The 19,304-nt window shown below is 39.4% G+C and overlaps 1 protein-coding gene across 4 annotated transcripts in view; it reads right to left on the bottom strand.

Annotated features, from left to right (window-relative positions):
- Nuak (Nuak family kinase) overlaps nt 1-19,304 on the bottom strand; it is a 32,246-nt gene that overhangs the window by 1,691 nt on the left and 11,251 nt on the right. The window contains exons 3-27 of one of the 4 annotated variants that reach the window (XM_064034536.1): nt 18,733-18,932; nt 18,150-18,258; nt 17,939-18,047; nt 17,734-17,853; nt 17,124-17,256; nt 16,574-16,652; nt 15,955-16,096; nt 15,383-15,491; nt 14,355-14,481; nt 13,907-14,000; nt 13,391-13,606; nt 12,886-13,003; nt 12,494-12,583; nt 12,268-12,380; nt 10,933-11,051; nt 10,310-10,410; nt 9,706-9,871; nt 9,074-9,235; nt 8,508-8,711; nt 7,962-8,133; nt 7,558-7,652; nt 7,074-7,100; nt 6,927-6,968; nt 6,406-6,476; nt 204-3,939 (exon numbers count right to left, since the gene is read on the bottom strand). In XM_064034536.1, coding sequence (XP_063890606.1) covers nt 204-3,939; nt 6,406-6,476; nt 6,927-6,968; nt 7,074-7,100; nt 7,558-7,652; nt 7,962-8,133; nt 8,508-8,711; nt 9,074-9,235; nt 9,706-9,871; nt 10,310-10,410; nt 10,933-11,051; nt 12,268-12,380; nt 12,494-12,583; nt 12,886-13,003; nt 13,391-13,606; nt 13,907-14,000; nt 14,355-14,481; nt 15,383-15,491; nt 15,955-16,096; nt 16,574-16,652; nt 17,124-17,256; nt 17,734-17,853; nt 17,939-18,047; nt 18,150-18,258; nt 18,733-18,932 — 6,654 coding nt within the window. The remainder of the gene's footprint in view (nt 1-203; nt 3,940-6,405; nt 6,477-6,926; nt 6,969-7,073; nt 7,101-7,557; nt 7,653-7,961; nt 8,134-8,507; nt 8,712-9,073; nt 9,236-9,705; nt 9,872-10,309; nt 10,411-10,932; nt 11,052-12,267; nt 12,381-12,493; nt 12,584-12,885; nt 13,004-13,390; nt 13,607-13,906; nt 14,001-14,354; nt 14,482-15,382; nt 15,492-15,954; nt 16,097-16,573; nt 16,653-17,123; nt 17,257-17,733; nt 17,854-17,938; nt 18,048-18,149; nt 18,259-18,732; nt 18,933-19,304) is intronic. The other 3 variants (XM_064034537.1, XM_064034538.1, XM_064034539.1) reach the window with 3 other exon arrangements.

Genomic DNA, 19,304 nt, shown 5'->3' with positions numbered 1-19,304 from the left:
TTGGAGGCACTCTAATATTTTACATATTTCACAAAACTTCCTTGTTTGCTTATGTATAGGATGTAAAACTTTTTTTAAAGCATTAGTGCTATAAACTTTAATCGAAAGCGTGAAGCGTGCACAGAATAAAATCGTATTATCTTTCACTTTGGGAAAGTTATTAAAATTATTTACGTGACATGTAAGTACAAAATTATACACACCTTGGCAGTGTTTCCTTCTCAGCGTCAGGTTTCCTAGTCACGCTGATTGATATCTTTTTTCTTTGCCTTATTTTTTCCAATATGTTTTCAGGGCTCGGTTCTTTTTCGCTCTCTTTTAGAATAATGGCAGAGTTGCGAGTGGTTCTTTTGGGTCTATAGGTGGCATAGTTACCAGGTGAATACATTGATATGGTTCTGTTGTATTTGTGCGGATCTCTCAGAGAGTGAAGGAGACTGTTATCATCAGTTCCATCGGAGCTGTCTAAAAGCGATTTGGTTCTGGAGTACCTGTTCGCGCCGTACGTGGACGGTTGCTCATAGTCTAGATAACTTCGGCTCCCCGGATATTTTCTAAAGTCGTTGCGATCGAGAGATCTGTATGTATCAATTTTATCATTCAGTCCATAGTTTTCAAACCTTAAGTTAGTCCTAGTATTAACAGGCAGATCGGTTAAAAGAGATCTATAGCGTTCCGTGGACGGCGACAAGTCAGAGGAGACGGAGAGGCCCGGGGACAGCGGGGACACGTCGTACGTGAGCGGCGACGTGGGCGACACGTCGTACTTGGTGTCCGGCGGCTGCGAGTGTATCCTGGCGACCGGGTCGTACTCGGCCGCTCCAGGGCCCACTAAACTACTCTTTCGTCGTTGCTTCTTTTCGTTGAATCTAGAATAAAAGCTTTTCCTACGTATTCTATCGACAATGTCTTCTTTCTCAGGCGTGGTGGAATCGTGACTTCGCAGGTTTACTGTGGTATTCTCTGAAGGTGACAGGGGATTTCTGTCGGAAAATCTATTGTCAGCACTTATGTCAGACTTTAGCTCGGAGTTTGAAATAGTTGACCTACTTCTCGACCGACTACGGCTCTGTGCTTCGTTGTTATCAATATGTACGCTACTATCTATTAGTGTGGGATTCTTTTCTAGGATATCTTTCTTTTCTGGAATATCTTTCTTTTCAGTCTCACCATCAACAGAGGAAATATTCATAATTTGAGGTTCTATCACAGGATTAGTAGGAACTATTTTCTTAACTCTTGGCAATCTAGAGAAATCTAATTTTAAACTGTTTCTAATGTTCTTTGATTCGTTTTCTCTTTTGGACACTGGCTGTTCATCCTTATCTATGGACAATGTGGACACGCTGTCACTGGAAGTTCTATCATATTTATTTTTACGTCCAAGACCATTAAGGAGTAGTGATGTCGGTCTACGAGGTTTATCTTTGTCAAGACTGTCCACACTCTGTTCAATATTAGATTCAGTTTTATAATTAGATTCAGTACTCTCTTTTTGTTCTGTAACACTTTCGCATTGTGGTTTTTCAACTATTGGCTTTGATCTTTCCTTGGGTTCAAACTTTTTAAAGAGTCCTAATACTTTTGAAACGGTGGTTTTGTTCTGAGGTGCATTTTGTGTTTCTAGAGCGGCGACATCAGTCAATGTGACTGCTCTTTTAATGAGATTCGATTCGGTTGTAGGCTCTACGTTGACAGGCACTGATTGCTCTCGTTGCAATCTGCTTAACTTAGAACTATCTTTTTTCGGTTCATTTCTTACATTACTATTTTCAGCCCCCTTCTCTGGGGAGCTAGATTTATTAGACGCAAACTTTTCTAATTTATGACCTATTGATTGCAAAACAGATTTCTTTTTCGTCACTGTTGTTGACTTCGAACCATCGTCATCAGTGACCTTTTCTTTAACTTTTTTAGTTACTTTTTTCTTTTCAGCAGCTGCTTTAGCGTCACTAGTTTCTGAGTTATTTCCTAGATCAGTCTTAGATTTCGATGAAACTTTCCTAATAATCTTTTTCTTTACCGTTCCTTTCTTTTCAGTTTGATCTGTTTCACTGGTTTTTGTGATCGTTTCATCTTTTTTCGAAGACTGATCTGTCGTATATTTAGTGTCTCCGTTAGAGGTAACTTTCACGGCATCTGATGATGGTCCTCCATTAGCAACTGGTATACTATTTTCTGTTTTAACTTCCATTGTGTCAGACTTGTCATTGTCTCTGGTTTTGATTACACTGTACTTTTTCAAAGATAAAGTAGCGTCATTTGTTTTTATATCTGTTTCTGGTTTGGAATCGGCACTGTGTTCCAACTTAGTATTATTTTTTGCAGAGTCGGACTTTGTCACTTCGGGCTTTTTCTTAGGCAAAGTAATACTGAAACTTACTTCTATGTCAGATTTAATTTCGGGATTAATCACCTCATTCTTAGATGAAGAATCTTTAGTGTCATCCACTTTAACGCTACGATTGATATAAACTTTCTCTGGTGATGGACTGCTTGCAGGATAGCTTTTGGGCCTAATTAGTTTAGACTCCCTTGGTAAAGACCTCTCTTTACTATCGTAATCTCTACTAAACGAACTTTCAGGCAGCACGTTTTCACTAGGCTCATCTATTGAATCTAAAGTTTTCACAGGATAGCTTTTGGGTCGGATCAATCTGGAATCTCTGTTAGAAGCGTTTTCATCACTAGTGGTTTTTAATCTCGAGTTTTCTAAATTAGTGTAACGTTTCGAGTTCGACGTCGATGCGGACAAATCCACTGCGGTTTCTTTGATGTTATCGAGGATCGGGAAAAATGGAGTGTTCGACCTACTACGTTCCTTGCCTGCGACTAATGAGTTTAGTCCAATGGGTGAAAGACATTTCTTAGGAGTGGTAATGTCGTCCCTGAACGCGGGCGGAGCGTCAGCTATGTCGGTGGGACTCTTAGCGGCCGCCGCTTCTTGCGATTTGTTTTTCTTTTCTCTGATCTCTCGCAATATTTTTTGGGTTTCCAGTTCTCTTTCTTTTCGCTGACGCTCGTAAAGGTTCTCATCTGGAGGCGAATCGAAGAAATCGGAACGAAGGAACCTCGAGACGCGGCGGCGCGGTTGGTCGGCGCTGGGCGCGCGCAGCGAGTGTCGCCGCAGCCCCACGCCCGCCGCGCCCGCCGCCGCGCTGCCGTACGACGACGCGTAGCTCGGCTCCGACGTGCCGCTGCCGCCGTCCGACCCGTACGACTCGTCAAGTGACAGCGTCCGCTCCGGGGTCAAGTATTTGCTCAATAGAGGTCTGTCGCGCGGCCGCAATACCGGTGACTCCCGAATCAAAGAAGTAGGTGACGGGCACTCTACATCGACTGCAGCAAGCAGTGGAGTTACCTCCCGCGAGCTGGAGCGACGTCGTGGCCGTGGTAATGTTGAATATTGTGGTGTGGTTATATCGATCGGGCTTTCTACTTTTCTTTCCATGAGAGGTTCGGGGGTGGCGGCGGACGCGGCGGGTTCGGGGGTAGCAGACGCGGAGGGTTCGGTAGGCGCGGCATGTTCAGAAGTCGGCGCGGTCGGTTCAGCGATAGCGGTGGGCTCTGTAGCGGCGGCGGGCTCTGTAGGGGCGGCGGGCTCGGTAGTGGCGGCGGGCTCAGAGGGCGGGGCGGGCGCGTCGTGGTCGGCGGAGAGCGCGCGGGCGAGCGGCGGCGCGGGCGCGGACGCGGGCGCGGGGCGCGCGGAGAGCGAGAGCGTGCGGCGCAGACGGCGCGCGGCGGCGGGCGGCAGGTGCGCGAGCAGCTGGCGCTGCAGGCGGCGCGACAGCGCGGGCGTGAGGCCCGACAGCGCGCGCATCTCGCGCTCCGAGAACTCTATGGAGCTCAGGTCCAAGTCCGACAGGTCGAGTCCGCTTTCGACGTTCGATTCCGAATTTTGTTGGCCGGTACGGTGCTTACCGGTTTTCTTACTACTACCTGAAATTTAATCGAAAAACACACGTTTCGATCATGCAGAACGCTCGCTGTCATGGAGTATGTACAGTGCCGATATTGTAAATCTGATTTGCGTCCGCTCGTCGATCGAATACGAAAGGGAAATACGAGCGGAATCTCCTTGGAATGTTAACATAGAGAATCTGACACAATAAAAATTGACGGGGCCTCTTGTGCCCCAGAGAAACCACGAATGATGCAAACATCGATGCGATCAGTTAAAAGTTAATACATAACTACAAATACTAAATACTGACTAGTCAAATTAGGTCAAACGTTAAGCTTTAAGAATGCGAAAACAAATCACAAAAGAATGCATTAAAATGTTGCTTCTGTAGGGATAGTAATCGTTCAAATGCGTACTAAATTATGGCTTCAGCGATATATTTCACATAGTAGAGGCATCTCTATCTGATAAACAGCCGCGGCGCACGGTGCGGAACACAAAAACACATAAATGAAGAAATAAATATAGTTTAGTACCTATTCTTGTGTGGCGTTTGTGGCAGATTTGTGGTTGGCGCTGGTGCCGCTGTGAAGTGAAGATTTGGTCGGAGCATGCAGTGTAACGCGCAACCCAACTGCAACCACACCAACACAAGCTCACTACCGCTGCACTCCCTCCCCGGCCCACTAGCGCTAGTCTGGCTGCAGTCGTATACGTGTCGCCCGACTTACAGTGCTACCACATCCACTATCTACACATTGATGCCATGAACACTCCTCAAACAAATTAACTGTCAGGCTGCCTAGTTTTTTTCTTAAATTTAACTGTCACTGAAATTATCGGTAGCTTAAAATTGAAATAAAAGGAGAAAAATGATTAATCTACTTTATACAAAATAGTACTGCATTCGCACAAGAGATGCGACATGTGAAATGTTCTGTTCGTACATTTCATGCAATGCTACTGAAATAACTGAATTTATGATAATCGAGAGCAACGCAACATTTTCCTGCTAGTGTTAGCGGGTAGGAGAAAGTCAACACCTGCACAAAGAATGCAATTTGAATACAATAAATACACTACAATGCAAAAAAAGGTTAACTTTATTAATTAAAAAACAATGTTAAAGAACTCTAAATAACACAAGATATATGATAGACTATATGAGTTTGTGAGCTCAATTGTTGATTTATGGATAGTCTATCATATAATTAGGACATTGATGTTAATTGAAAAAAAAAAAACGTGGACGGTGGAAAACGTCGCGAATATCGGAGGCGATGGTTACAGTCGTTTGTTGGTGGCGTATATCGGAGGCTCTGTATGAGATGGTTTGAGAGTTAATTCATTTGTTTTAGTGAAGCTAGCTTTGTTGTGAGTGTCGGTGACCGTGCGAGGCGGCACTAACTACTGCGAGTTGCGGTGCGGACGTGACGCGACGACCTTATTGCGAAGGGAACTAGCTCGCATTATCAACATCAATTACTGAGCAATAATCCTATTTATATTTTCCTCAAAACTATTTTTAACTTTAGGACAGTGTTCTTTGGTCAGGCCCAAAGTTGACGAGATGTTATACTCATACTAAGAAATTTCAAAAGCCGTTGGTACCTACTACGGTATGACGGCAATATGGTATCGTCTTTAATTTGGGCACGAGTTGCAAATAACAGCCTTCGATTGTTATCCTTCAATCCTAGAATAACGGTGAACAGCTTCAGACGTATGTGTATTATGGATGCCACTAAATGTGGATTTTAATAATCCATTTATCAAATGGATTTTGACTTTACTCGAATGGGGCCCATTTCAAAATGTCTTTAGTAATCAAATGTACAGACAGATATTATGTATGATAGTTTATTAAAATCTGTAGTAAGCAGGTACGCTGAAGAATTGTGAGATATCTCTTTTGAAAATTGTTGTTGATAAATGCGAGTATTTCCACAGGTTTTTTAACATGACATGAGCACAGAATACCCATGTAATGAAAAAAATCACTTCAGAATAAGGAGTATCGAATGAATTGTCATGCTGCTATGCCAAACATACTGTGAAAATTACATAACATAGAGTGTTTTTACAAATAATTTGGAATAATTCGAATTATGCTAAGTGCAACAATTTCAATATTTGTGTTTTTGTGCAAGTTTATACTATTTAGTGAATACAAATTGTGATTGCTTAGATATTAATGAATTAAAATTTTGAATTTAGATACATTTTATACATCACATTTAGATTTTCTACAAAAAGTTAAAATAATATTAATAATTCTGCAAAAAATTGTATTTATAATAAATAACGAATGGCAAAATACTAGAGCAAAAAAATTTGTTTTTTTTTTCAAAACAAAGCAAACTTTTTTATTGAATTTTCTATTTAAAAAATATATTAAAAATGTAGGTTTGTAGACCAACAAAGTGTGTGCAAGCCTCAGGCGTGGATACCGGCAACGTTTTCCCCGTGCGCGGGAGCAAGCGGCAGGCTAGCGGACTCACCTCGCGGCGTCTGGCGCGGCTTGAACATCGACTCGAAGTCCGGCATGTCGCGGGAGCCCCAGCCCTCGCGTCTGTACCAGAGTAAATGTTATTATCAAAAGAAATATGAACTTTCATATGTAGGTATATTTGTTGTGTATCTTTCAGAAAAATCCTTAAAATGGTTTGGATGGTCTCTAATAATAATTTTCGAGTGTTTTTTAATTAAATTTGTCTTGTAAAAAAATAATAAGCCACCGACTTTAAGATTAAAAGTCAAGACGACCTACTCATGCATTCAAGTAATAAGTGTATCATAATAAATTTATTTAGCTAACAATTAACATTGAAAATTTTAAACACAAGGAAAATTTGAAGTCGTCACAAGAAAACTCCTAGAGAATACAACCCCTGCACCATATTACTTCAAAACGAGTATGATGCCCATTGAATGTTTGATGATGCAAACGAAAAAAGTGGTGATTTCCCCAGTTCTCCAATTGATGTGTCAAGGTGTACATGTACTTCTAATGTTAACTTACGTCTCAGAAACACTTCGTTTACTTTCCACATATCTATGAGTGCTGCATGTAATGATAATAAAATGTGTTATATTTTAATTAATTATTCAATTATAATTATGATCGTGTTACAGTGTTGTGTAGTTATTAAAGTGAAAGTATACTCACAATAGATTTCTCCTTGGTAAGTGGGGGCTGCATGCATAAAATTAACATTATTTTAGTCGGAAAATCACGATAAAAGAACATGCTAATCTTTGTCCACTTGTATTCATTAAAGTATTGATTATATCTGCCAAATGATAGCGTTATTCATGATTGTTAAGTTTTAATATTAGGTATGTATTGTTATAATCAAACTTAATGAATAGAAATGTTAACAATTTGAAAAAAAAAAAAAAATTATAATTTTCAGAATGAAATCATTAGTTTTTAACCATAGTAAAACTCGAAATAATCCTTTAAAATTAAAAAAGAAAATGGAAAACTGAAAAAGCTGCCCATGAATGAAATCATTAAATCGAAATGTCACATATTAAAAATTAATCGTCGTATTTTAAATCAATCCTGCTATATCAGGCTTTGCCACTCTATTTTTAATTTATTTATTTAATTTTATTAGATTTAAGTTGTAGTTCAAATGCAATAGTACCTGTTGAAGAACGGTGACTGTAAGTTGTTGAATAACGAGTGCTGGCTGAAGCCGGGCCCTTCCTCGCCGTTGAGGCGGTTCGTAAGTGCTCGGACCTGAAACATTTTACACACACATATATAATGAGGATCTTAAAAATTTCGCATAGAATGTCAAATCTACAATTAACATTTACGTCGCGGGCAGTGAAACCTCTAACTTTAATTCCAGCTAAAAAAAATAGAGAACATATTTTGCGACAGCATTTAAACAACATTTAACCTTTTGTTTAAAATACATCTTCGATTGTTACATGTATATTTTCAAAAAATCATTTTAATTTCTATGGTGTCCAGTAGTTGGTTCAAACCACTGGTACATCTCATGCAAAGTGAAGATCTTATCCTACACTATCTTAAACATACCCGGTGCAACAGCGTCGAGAAGAGGTTCTCAGCAGTGAGTAGATGGAAGCCCTCATCTTCCTCGTCCTCCTCCCCCGAGCTGACGGACTCAGCGCGGGCGGCGCGGGACGGCCGCAGTCGGTGCATATGAGCATCTTCTTCTTCTTCTGATTCTCCACCGCTTACTAGGCTGCTGGAGATAAGATAAAGAAGGATTTTAGCGTGTGTTTTTTGTTTTATTGACATTAAATGTCAGTGTGAGTGATATGAAATGTGATGTTTTACTTAAGTTCGATATCACGCCAATGCAAACGCATCTTAGACACCAATGGCTGATAAAAAAAAGGTGAAGGAAAACATCTTGAGGAAACCTGGACTATAAAGTCTGAAATCATCAACCCGATTAAGCAAGCGTGGTGATTAATGCTCAATCCTTCTCCGTGTGAAGGAGGCCTGTGCCCAGCAGTGGGACGATAAAAAGGCTGTAATAGTAACAGATATCTCGCCGCTATCGGGATGATGTTATTATGATATATTATGTTTGTCGCTGGGTATAGCGCATGTTACCTGATGCGCCTGGGCTTGGCGGCGCGGTGCACGCGGCCGGTGGTGGCGTGTGTGTCGGGCTCCAGCGAGCGTTGTCGCGGCGTCACGTAGCCTTTGCCCTCCACCGCTATGGGGATGATGAACTCGCGAGCTGACTTCTTAATGGGCTCGCCTGGACTGCTGCATGCTTCGCTCGCGCTGCCTGATTCCGTTGATGCCAGCCGTCTGCGATGTAACAAAATTGGCAAGAAGTCATTTTAATGGCTACATAAGACAGAAAGTAAAAGAAAATTCTTGACATGCGATGTATAATTCAGAACAACAAAACACTGACAGCAAAAAATCTGACGTATAATCATCGGCACGAATCTTGACCTCTGACCTACATCTGCGCAGAAGTAATTTATTGGGTACCTTTTGTGGTATGAAGTGAGGCGCGGGATCGGGCTAAAGCGGTGATTGGCCCGCAGTGCATCGCGTCATAGCCGTCACTCGGGATTGGTTCTTTGCTAATAAATCACTTCTGCGCAGATGTAGGTCAGAGCTAGCAAGATTCGTGCCGATAACTATACAGAAGTACTACATACCTGAGCGGTGTGAATCCTCTCGGCGCGGGCGTGGGGCCGGGCTTGGGCGGGGTCTGCACTTGGGGCGGCGGCTGCGCGGGCAGCGGCGGCGGCGGGGAGGAGGGGGAGTCGTCGCCCGCCACCGTGATGGGGATGATACGCTCCACTGACACGCCTCGGGCACTGGGTAATGCAATATCATGAAGGTGTTATACTACCTATGTTATCTAATGCGGGTGTATAGATTTGTGGTTTTCTTATAATTATTCGCAAGTATAGTCAGCTAAGAGACTTTGGGTTCCCGATATCTCGATTAGTAAAATGTCACTGAGATTTCTACTGCTTACTAGAAACAACTGAAAAAATTACTCAAACAGAGGGGGAGCTTTATAGTTTTTTAATAAAAAAAAACAATTTCGCGACACTTTCACACACGGTCGATAGCTTGTGCTAAGGGTGTTAACACAATCTTGTGATTAGATACTAACCGACTGGTAATTTTTTTCCACTTGAAACATAAAGATTCGGCTATCTTCATGAGATTTAAGATATCGCACATACACATAACTATGTCGATTACACTCAGCTAAAATATGGTACCATATAGATACCAGTTAGGCACACGTAGTGTACCATCCTGTCTAAAGTTTTACCTGTTAGGGTGTCGATGATCTTCAACCCGGTGCTGAGCCTCGGTGCGGAACACTCTGGGCTGGTGCGGCGGCGCGGAGTGCGCGTGCGCGGGCGGCGTGCCGGGCGGCGACACCAGCGACGCCACGCCCGCCGACGACGAGCGGCCGTATGGCACCGGCGGCTTGCCTGCACACATACATGAGGTCCTTTTTTAGTATAGACAGACAGATAACATCGAGGTTGATTTCCCTTGCAGAAATATTGAATAAACTGGTACATCGGTTTGAAGGCTATCTGAATAGTTTTTAATAAAGATTGATGAGCCAAACCTAGCCAAAACCAACCAGATAGTGTTATGATGTTAACACTATTACATTTGCATGTAGTACTATGGCAAAGTCATCACAAAAAAATACAATGATTTCAGCTATACATTTTAATTTCTTTTTTTTAACAGATTTTAAGTGCACTGAATTGCAACGCATAATAATGTACACAAAAAAGTATGACAGTATCAAGACAAGCAATCACATTGAAACAAATTGAGCTTTTATTTAATATTTCAACCAAATTAAAAATTATTTCATATTTTAAATATATAAAGAAAAATACGATATTTTTTACCTGTTCGTATAGCAGACGATATGATATCGCGCGCGGCGCGGCGACGATTTTCCTCCCCGGCTTTCTCCTCGACCAACTTTGCCATAGAGTTCTGTAGACTCCTACGAGTTATGCACCAACATTAGTCATATTATCACAAATATCTTGGCAGGGACATCGCAGCTGCATTCATCACAAATTATGAGAAAACAGCATCCGTCATTGTTAGATAGCAACGTGTTCTTACGTAGCTGTATGGAATGCATGTGACGAATTCGTGTTGATTGTAAACTCAATAGCTTTGATAGTGTTGTGAAGAAAATAAATTCGAATATTTCAGATAATGTTACACTGGAATCTGCAGCATCAAAACATTAAATTTTACACAACACATAAATTATCTGTCAACATGCACATTAAGCCCAGTTTAATATAGATATGTACAATCATGAATGTAGGTTTATATAGTTTACTGAACCAGCTTTCAAATACCCACATTTGGTTTCATTTACGAAAGAACTTTGTTGACTATCTTTGCACACAAAATTTCTCACACAATCTAATTAAACTTTGATCGTATTTACCTCACTACGAATCTATGCAAAAGTTAATAATTTACAAACATATGATCAATATTAACAAACCTTCTAGCATCCTGCAGCAGAACAGCTGGATCGACAGACGTAGAACTGTGCGAGGGCTCGCTCTCCGTCTTCTTGACGCCGCTACGAAGGTTCGACTCCCGTTCAGCCTCAGTGTGGCTCTGGCAAAAGTATACAAACGACGTATAGTAAATAGCTTTACGTAATTTCGCCATATTTAAAAAAAAATATTTAAATATAAAATAAATATCGATACTATATTTTATAATAATATGATTCGTTCGTTTATTTCGTTATCGTTAAACACGACCGCCCCATTCGGCGAGCCCCATATATAATGGTGTAATCCTGCCAAGACACTTGACTGGTGGGAGAACATTTTAGTGCTGACGACGCAAGCGCATGCGCTATGGTAAATATAAATGCGTTACTAAGTTTACGCGGCACGTGAAGGAATAATGGCTTGCCTATATTTTATGAAAGGAACATATTGCAGTTTGTAGGTATATATTTTCCGTGCAATATGGATTACATCACCTACAATAAGCTTGTTTTAAAACAAAATCAATATAAAAGTTTGTAAGAATGAGAACATAATACTTATGTTCATATTTTATCTGACAGATGATCCAAACCAGTTGTTTTAACCAGAACAGATAGACATCAATCTTTTATACATACAAGATTACATTTTCATCTCTTGTAATTCACTTTTATATGTAAATTGTCTAATAGTGAATATACGACAAATTAATTATGTATTCAAAACAATAAAAGGTGAGTCACTCATATTGTGAACTCTTAGTGCCAATTTCCTGTTATGAATCAATTAATGAGTTATGTTATTCTTTTATTAGCTTACCTGTGAATATAATTAGTGCGAAAATAGATTGTAACTAATTATAAACTGTAGTCACGAGAGATGGTGAATCATTGCAGTCTAAACCCTCTGTAGTTGTCACACATTTTTGACTGTAGTGTCATTTGCTCCTTAATACACGATGTAGGAGTCTTGTAAAATGGATTGTCGTCATAATTCAACATTAAAATCGCGTAAATAAGCAGACACTCATATAACAGCTCATAGGAAACAAGATATATGTAACTGGTTTGGACACTGTTGAGTGATTCACTGAATTGAAAGGTCTTGTTATACGACTGGAGACTGTTTTTAAATCACTGCTATTAGACCAAAACGAATCGTGGAGGGCAACGATAGGACCATGCACAACAATGGTTAATATATTTTTTTTAACTTCTGTTTCCTTATTTTACCATGTTTTATATGTATATTTGCTTGTCTGTTTTGTATCCTAAATGCATCATAACCACGAACAAATGCTTGACTTTGAAAATGTAAATAAACTTGTTTGTTACCTGTGAAGGCTCAATGCCAATCTGTTGTAGTCGAACCGTGCCGTTATCAGGAGTCTTGGGCTGCAACTCCCGGTCTTCACTTTGTGCTTTAGGTTTGGCGATCTTTGATACGACTGTTAACAAACAAATATCATCATTATCACCGTGGTCTTAAACTTCATTTTGCATTGGCATACAGAATTGTGTTTGTAATGGTAGAGGAATTATAGTAGTAGTGTTTTTATACCTGGTTTAGATATGTTGCGTTTGATTTCTGGAGCGGTTGTAAGAGAAGCTCTCCTCTCGAACTGATCCTTGTAACTGCCAACATTGCCACCTGCCAAAGCGAGTTTATTTAAATAAATATTTTATTATTTAATGTTCAGTAAACAATCATCATCATCATCGTGTCAGCAATAGTAGGTCCACTGCTGAATTTAACTGCTTTAATAAACTGTAGTGGACTAAAATTATATGTATTTAGCAGGCATATGACACCTAAAAGTAACAGTGTCTTAGCATTTCGAGCATGTCGCAAAACTTCTCCACAAGCTATCGATATCGCGCTCCCCATAAAAGAGGATCGTATAGAAATAGCAGTAAACAATCTTTCAGAAAATGATATAAAGTACACAATACCTGGTATGGACAGTTTCTTGGGTTTCTGCACCTGGTTGGCGGGTGGCTGTGTAATGGACAGTGACGTGAGCTTGTCAGCCGCTGACGCTACGCTGCTCGGCTTCGTGTCTTCTTGTGGCTGTAGACAAACGGTGTAGTTTAGTACTACCAACAAACGGTGTATATGGATTACCTTCGTTTTCTCGTTAATCTAAAAAAATCATTACATTATTACATTTTGTGAAGCTGAAGCTTAGTCCGATAAAATATTGAATAAACACTACATATTATTTCAGTTTTTAGTGGTCTTTACAATTATGTATTTCGCAAACAAACTTTTCTGATAGGGGTGCCGTAGAAAGAGCGAAGTGGAGGACAATGATAAAAAAACCTAACCCCACCATCGTATAGGACACACAATAAGAATAGAAGAATCAAACAAAGATGTATTTTCTTCGCCTTATCATTTGTGACACAAATAACAGTCCTTATGGGACAGTCAATCAATACAAAGAAAACCGCATACCTTAACCTCCTCAACTTTCTCCACCGGCCTTTCCTCCACAGTTTTAGTCGGAGAGGTCTTCTTCTTGATAGCCACGCGAGGTTTGGCTGGCTTCTCAACCGGTTCCTCTGGTTTGGGCGGTTCCTTCACGATGTCTTTAGTCAAGTCCCTCACTAACTCCACTGGTGCCGGTTGAATTGTGATCGTGGCTGATGATTTTAGGTTTGGCTGTATTGACTGAGGAATAAAAATAAATGATTATGATGTAAAAGAAATGTATGTAATGAGTACATATTCTAAAAAAAAGATATGTTTATTAAAAAATGATTCTGCTTTAGATTAATAAAAAACTCGTTACTACTTTATTGTTAAGCTGGGAAAAGTAAAAATACGTGTCAAAAATCTTTAGTTAATCTAAAATGGAAACAAATCAGTAAAATTTTTTTCGTCAGTACAAAAATTGGGCATAATCATTTTATAAGTGTATTTCTTTTCGTGAAGCTATAGAGGTCCTTTAAAATATTTGTATTTATTTACCGAGTCATCGGCTAGCGGTGGTTCTTCATTGGCCTGTATCTCTGGTGAGCTCTCTTCAAGCAATACCGGCGCTTGCGGCGCAATACTCGCACAACTGGAACAAAACACATAACTTATAGAATACCAATTAAAAATACCATAGAAAAATTACTAGTACATTTTGCTTAAGTACACAACTTCAAGGTTGTGTACTCCGGATCAAAGGACTACGCAGCTAATACTTACAAAAATCAACAAAAGGAAGATTTTTGTTCATTACCATGAGGTAAATTGAATATTTTAGGAGACATTTTTGGGTCCCTAAGACATTTTTTTAAATTATAAATCTCGTCCATATTTACACAGAAAAAATACATATGTTGTTCAAGATATCATGTAAATTGTCGATATCTATATAAAATCGGGGCAAGCATGATATATATGTAGATTATTGTCGATGATAACGAACCTGGCAACTCTCTCCTTCTTCCTCTGCAGCCCGCTAGCCGACATGGCGAGCTCCAGCTTGCGCTTGTTGTCCGACGCCGACACGATCGTACGTGTCGGAGATGGCTTTATCGCGTCCTCACCACCCTCTGCGGAGATTAATAGTTATTTGTTATACAAGAGTGCAAAGTTGCTTTTTAACCGCGGGCTCAATTTTGATGACCGAGCAAGCGAAGGATTCTAAAATTGAAACACGAGCGTAGCGAGTGTTTCAATAATTAGAATCCTGAGCGATAGCGAGGGAATCAAAAGAGCACAAGGTGAAAAATCTTTGCACTCGAGTGCAACACGTAACTTTTCATCCCACCTCATCGAGGAAATTACTAAATGCAAAAAAACAAAATGGCGCGCACATACGAGTATCAAATTAAAAAGATGTACCTATTAAAGTTCATATATTTGAAAACTCACTTTAAAAATGAAACGATGTTAAAAATCTGTGTAAAAACAATAATAAAAAATACTTAATTAATTGAATATTTATTTTAAGCAGTATTTTATTTGTTTAATATGTATTTGTTTGAAAAGTCTTATCAAGATTGTCACAAATGGAGTATTGCACACGATGTTCTAAATTCAAATCACTTTGCCGCTCTAGAGGATAAAAACGACTTTTGCGCTCAGATATCAAAGGGTAAAACTACTCTTTCCGAGATGGTGGGATGAAAAATATTTTTTTACACTTATTCTTACATACAATAAAATTTGTCTAAAGTAATGTCGAAAAGAAAATATATTTTTATAAGATTATGGCTACGCTTAAAAAAATGCCTTATGTATACGAGCATTATAAAGACGGCAAATGTGGGTATGTGCGCCATGAATAATTTGAATACTTTTATTCCTGTTTGGAAGCTACACGCTCTCTGTACTGAACATGAGCTTTGTTTTATCCGAGTACGGTAAGAATTTTCATTCGCAACGCGGGTGAATACGTAATAACTATTATTATAAACTTATTATTTTAGTGGATTAGCAGTGACTTCTTACCGGCAACTAACTCCAGGATTCTCTTTTCAGCGGAGTTGCTGGGCTCAATGTGAGCCATCGACGCTGAGCTTGTGAGGTCAATACCGCTCTCCTCTGCATCCAGTTCAGCCTGTTAATAAATTAACTTGTTATAGTAATCCATATGGCATCGTGAGTATTCGTGAGACTTAGGCATAGTAGGTAACTGATGGGTGTCTAGATCCCCAGCGGGGCCCACCAGGGCCAAAGCCTGCCAGGGCTGCTAGATTGTTTGAAAAAGTTATCGCGGCCCTGGTACATAATAGGCTTAAATAGATATAAATAGATGGGTTTTAGTCAGTAAGTCTGACACTTCCTCACGCTGCTGACCCACAGCGGTAGGGGTCATTATGGTGATTTCACATTAAAAATGTAACGATTATTGCTTGCTTAATTAAAAAGTATTTTATAACAATCTATAGTACACGCTCACCCACCACTTCTTATGTATTTTTTCTGTGTACAAGATGTGGCACAACAAATTCCCCAGCAACACATATCTATCTATTAGGTCAGTCCAATTTACGGAAAGTCAATTGCAACAATGTCCGTACCTCATTGGGCACCATGACGGAGTTGGAGTTGGAGGGCTGCGCGGGCGCCAGCGACAGCAGCAGGTCCAGCCGCACCGGCGTCTGCGCCGCCAGCGCCTCCGCCTCCTCCAGGCACGACGTGCTGCAGCCCAGGTTCACCCAGCTGCACACACGATAACATTTCATTGCTAAACATATGATTTCTTTAAAGGTGAATCTTTTAATCGTTAGGTTACTATTGTCTCCAAAATGGTACTCAGACAGTTTTTTAAACCAACATCTAACATGCATCATCTTAATCTTCCGAGCCTTTTCCCAACTATGTTGGGGTCGGCTTCCAGTCTAACCGGAAACAGCTTAGTACCAGTGTTTACAAGAAGCGACTGCCCTGCCCTATCTGACCTCCTCAACCCAGTTACCCGGGCAAACCAATTAACCCCTCGGGAAGACTGGTTGTCATCTAACATCATCATCCTCCGATGATGTTAGATGACAACCAGTTGTCATCTAACATACAGGGTATTAAAAATTAAAGGCGGTTTTTTTGTTCTCAAAAAAAAAATCAGTACAACACTGAAACTTTATAAATTGGAAACAAAGGGAAACTTGGTAAGTCAAGTGTGTGAGAAAGTGAACTTACGGATTATCACAAATGTATGCGATGTCAGCACGTTTTAGCGGATCAACTGTGAGCATGTCCCGAATCAGAGGTGATGCACCTGAAAAATAATAATAATACATCAATTTCACATCTACATATAGTTTTTTGAAGTATGTACATTTGTAAATAGTAAAATGTTTCCAGAGAACGCAATTAAACTACACCACTACTACATAACTTCGGGAAGTCGTGAAACAGTTCGTAAACCCTAGTCATGGTCAACGTAACTTATTTTATAGCTTGTTATGATAATAATTAGTACGTCAACAAAACCATAAATATTATTATTACTTGCAGCTTGAAATGCAAATGAATTCTGTGTACTTATATTGTGCAATATATTGTAAGGATCTACACAGTGCAAGTAGATTGCGCATGTTGAGGCACATGCGCAGGTCACATGCATTTTAAAAACGTGCGGGTCCAGCGACTCACGCATGTACCCACCCGCATGCTCTTGTCACTTGCGCACGTTAACTTGCTCCAGCTACATGTACCGTGTAGACGCACCCTAATAGACAATACTTACTTGACGGGTTTCTAGGTTCGTAATAATCGCCATTGCTAATCTGTCGGACTAGACGTTTGAAGTTGGAGCCATCAAATGGCATAGCTCCATAGACTAGAGTATATAGAAGCACACCCAGTGACCAGCAATCCACCTGACAAAATATCAATATTATAATATTACAAAGCTTTCCTGTAGCTCCAATTATAATTAATGTTATATTTTGTAGAGAAAGATTTCGAGGTGTGCATGTGCATAGAAGATAATGGGAATAATTAAATATGTAAATACTATGCAATCGGATATTATGACTACTGTCTAAGAAGTATTTAATGAGAAGTATGGAGCCTTTTTCGCATCTCTTAGATCCACTTGACAACATATTCTTGTGACATGTTCTTTATTATATACTTCGGGAATAATTTGTCATCAAACCGTATCATGACGAACATGTCTAAAAGTATGACCTTTCAGTAGGTCATTGACACATTCCACTGAAACTATGCATATGAATCACATTATAAGGCTCATATTTCTTCTTCAAACACTCATTACTTGAAACAATAGAGCCATATTTCTAATTCTATTCATAGTTCAATATAATTTAAATAATTATGCCATTATATCATACCTCTGGCCCAATGTATGGCGTTCCTTTAACAATTTCTGGTGACGCGTATAAAGGTGAACCGCAAAATGTGGATAGCAGAGACGTTTCTTTGAAAACATTTGATAGACCGAAGTCGGCAATCTGAAAACAATATGTAAATAATTTTAGTGTATTGTCTCAGGTACAGGTGAAATATTTCTTAGCATATTAATGATGGTATACTAACCTTAGCACTACCAGTATCATCTAATAATACATTTTCCAATTTTAAATCTCTATGGCAGATTTTATGTATATGGCAATAATAAACAGCAGTTGCTATCTGTCTGAATAACCTGGAAGATAATCACATTCACAATATTAGAAAGAATTATAAATATTTAAAAATATGTATTTTATTTAAAGTAAAATTATTAAGAAGTGAGGTAACAACCAACCTTCTAGCTTCGTCCTCTTGTAATACTTTTTTCTGACTAAGATAATCGTACAGTTCACCGCCCGAGCAATACTCCATAACTAGGATCATCTTTTCACTGTTTTCAAATACTGAAAGACATGAAACATATTTTAAAGTAAACTGTTGGCATAGTTTATCAATATTATCACGAAAATTGACTTCTCAGTCAATTGGTTTAAAGAGTACTGTGCTATAGTAAGATTAGTATAATCGTTTCATAGCATGCCATTTTGTTTTCAACGAACTAAGACGAACGGCAGCTTATGAAATGTAACGACAAAAGGGCCAATACGAGATGATTTGGCACCGATTGATATTGTACTTTATTGTCTTTGTCTTGTTACTGCGGTATTTAGATCGCAATAATACGATGATGCATTGAAAATGTCAGAGAAAATCATGTCGGAATTTATAATGAATGCATTCATGCTGATGTTGTCTCATTACTCATCTAGAACTTCGAATGCCAGTTGAGCAAGGCCCGAATGTAGGTTCACTAAATCTATTGGCCTAACTACTAGAATTTAAGCGTGATAGGTTCTCATATATCTTGTAGTTCATACCTTCATAAATATGTACAATATTAGGATGTCTAACAGAAGACATAATCTGGACTTCGCGTCGAATGCGAATGAGATCAGCCTCGGACTCGATCTTGCATTTCTTGATAGTTTTGATGGCCACCTCCTGGCCTGTCTTCTTGTTGATACCAAGCTGCACCTTGCCGTATGTGCCTTGACCTAGTTTTCTTACTATGTCGAACCTGAAATATAATATTTCACATGTAAGCTGTACTAATATGTTGTTGAACTCACAAAGGGCTGTTTGGACAAACTGACCATATTTATTTTGTTCATAAATTATTTTCCTTATAAAAAAATCGAATATTCGATCTCTTCTTTTGTTTATTCCTCAAATCATTGTCCAATATGTATTGACAAATACAAAGCCATCACAGCTAAAACGGTTCAATTTACTTAAATGATTAGTATGAGGTTTAAACGATAAAGCGAATCGATGCGTCACGGAAACGCACACATCCACAATATCAACGGGGAAATTGATATAAGCGAAAGCGTTTTTCTCAACCTTTCTTCACAAAAATAAAAAATACTAGCGTTTATTATTAACTAGC

This window comes from Helicoverpa armigera, chromosome 4 (assembly GCF_030705265.1).
Source record: "Helicoverpa armigera isolate CAAS_96S chromosome 4, ASM3070526v1, whole genome shotgun sequence".
NCBI classification, from domain to species: domain Eukaryota; kingdom Metazoa; phylum Arthropoda; class Insecta; order Lepidoptera; family Noctuidae; genus Helicoverpa; species Helicoverpa armigera.
The sequence above is the reverse complement of the archived record's forward strand: the minus strand, read 5'-3'. Positions and strand labels throughout refer to the sequence as shown.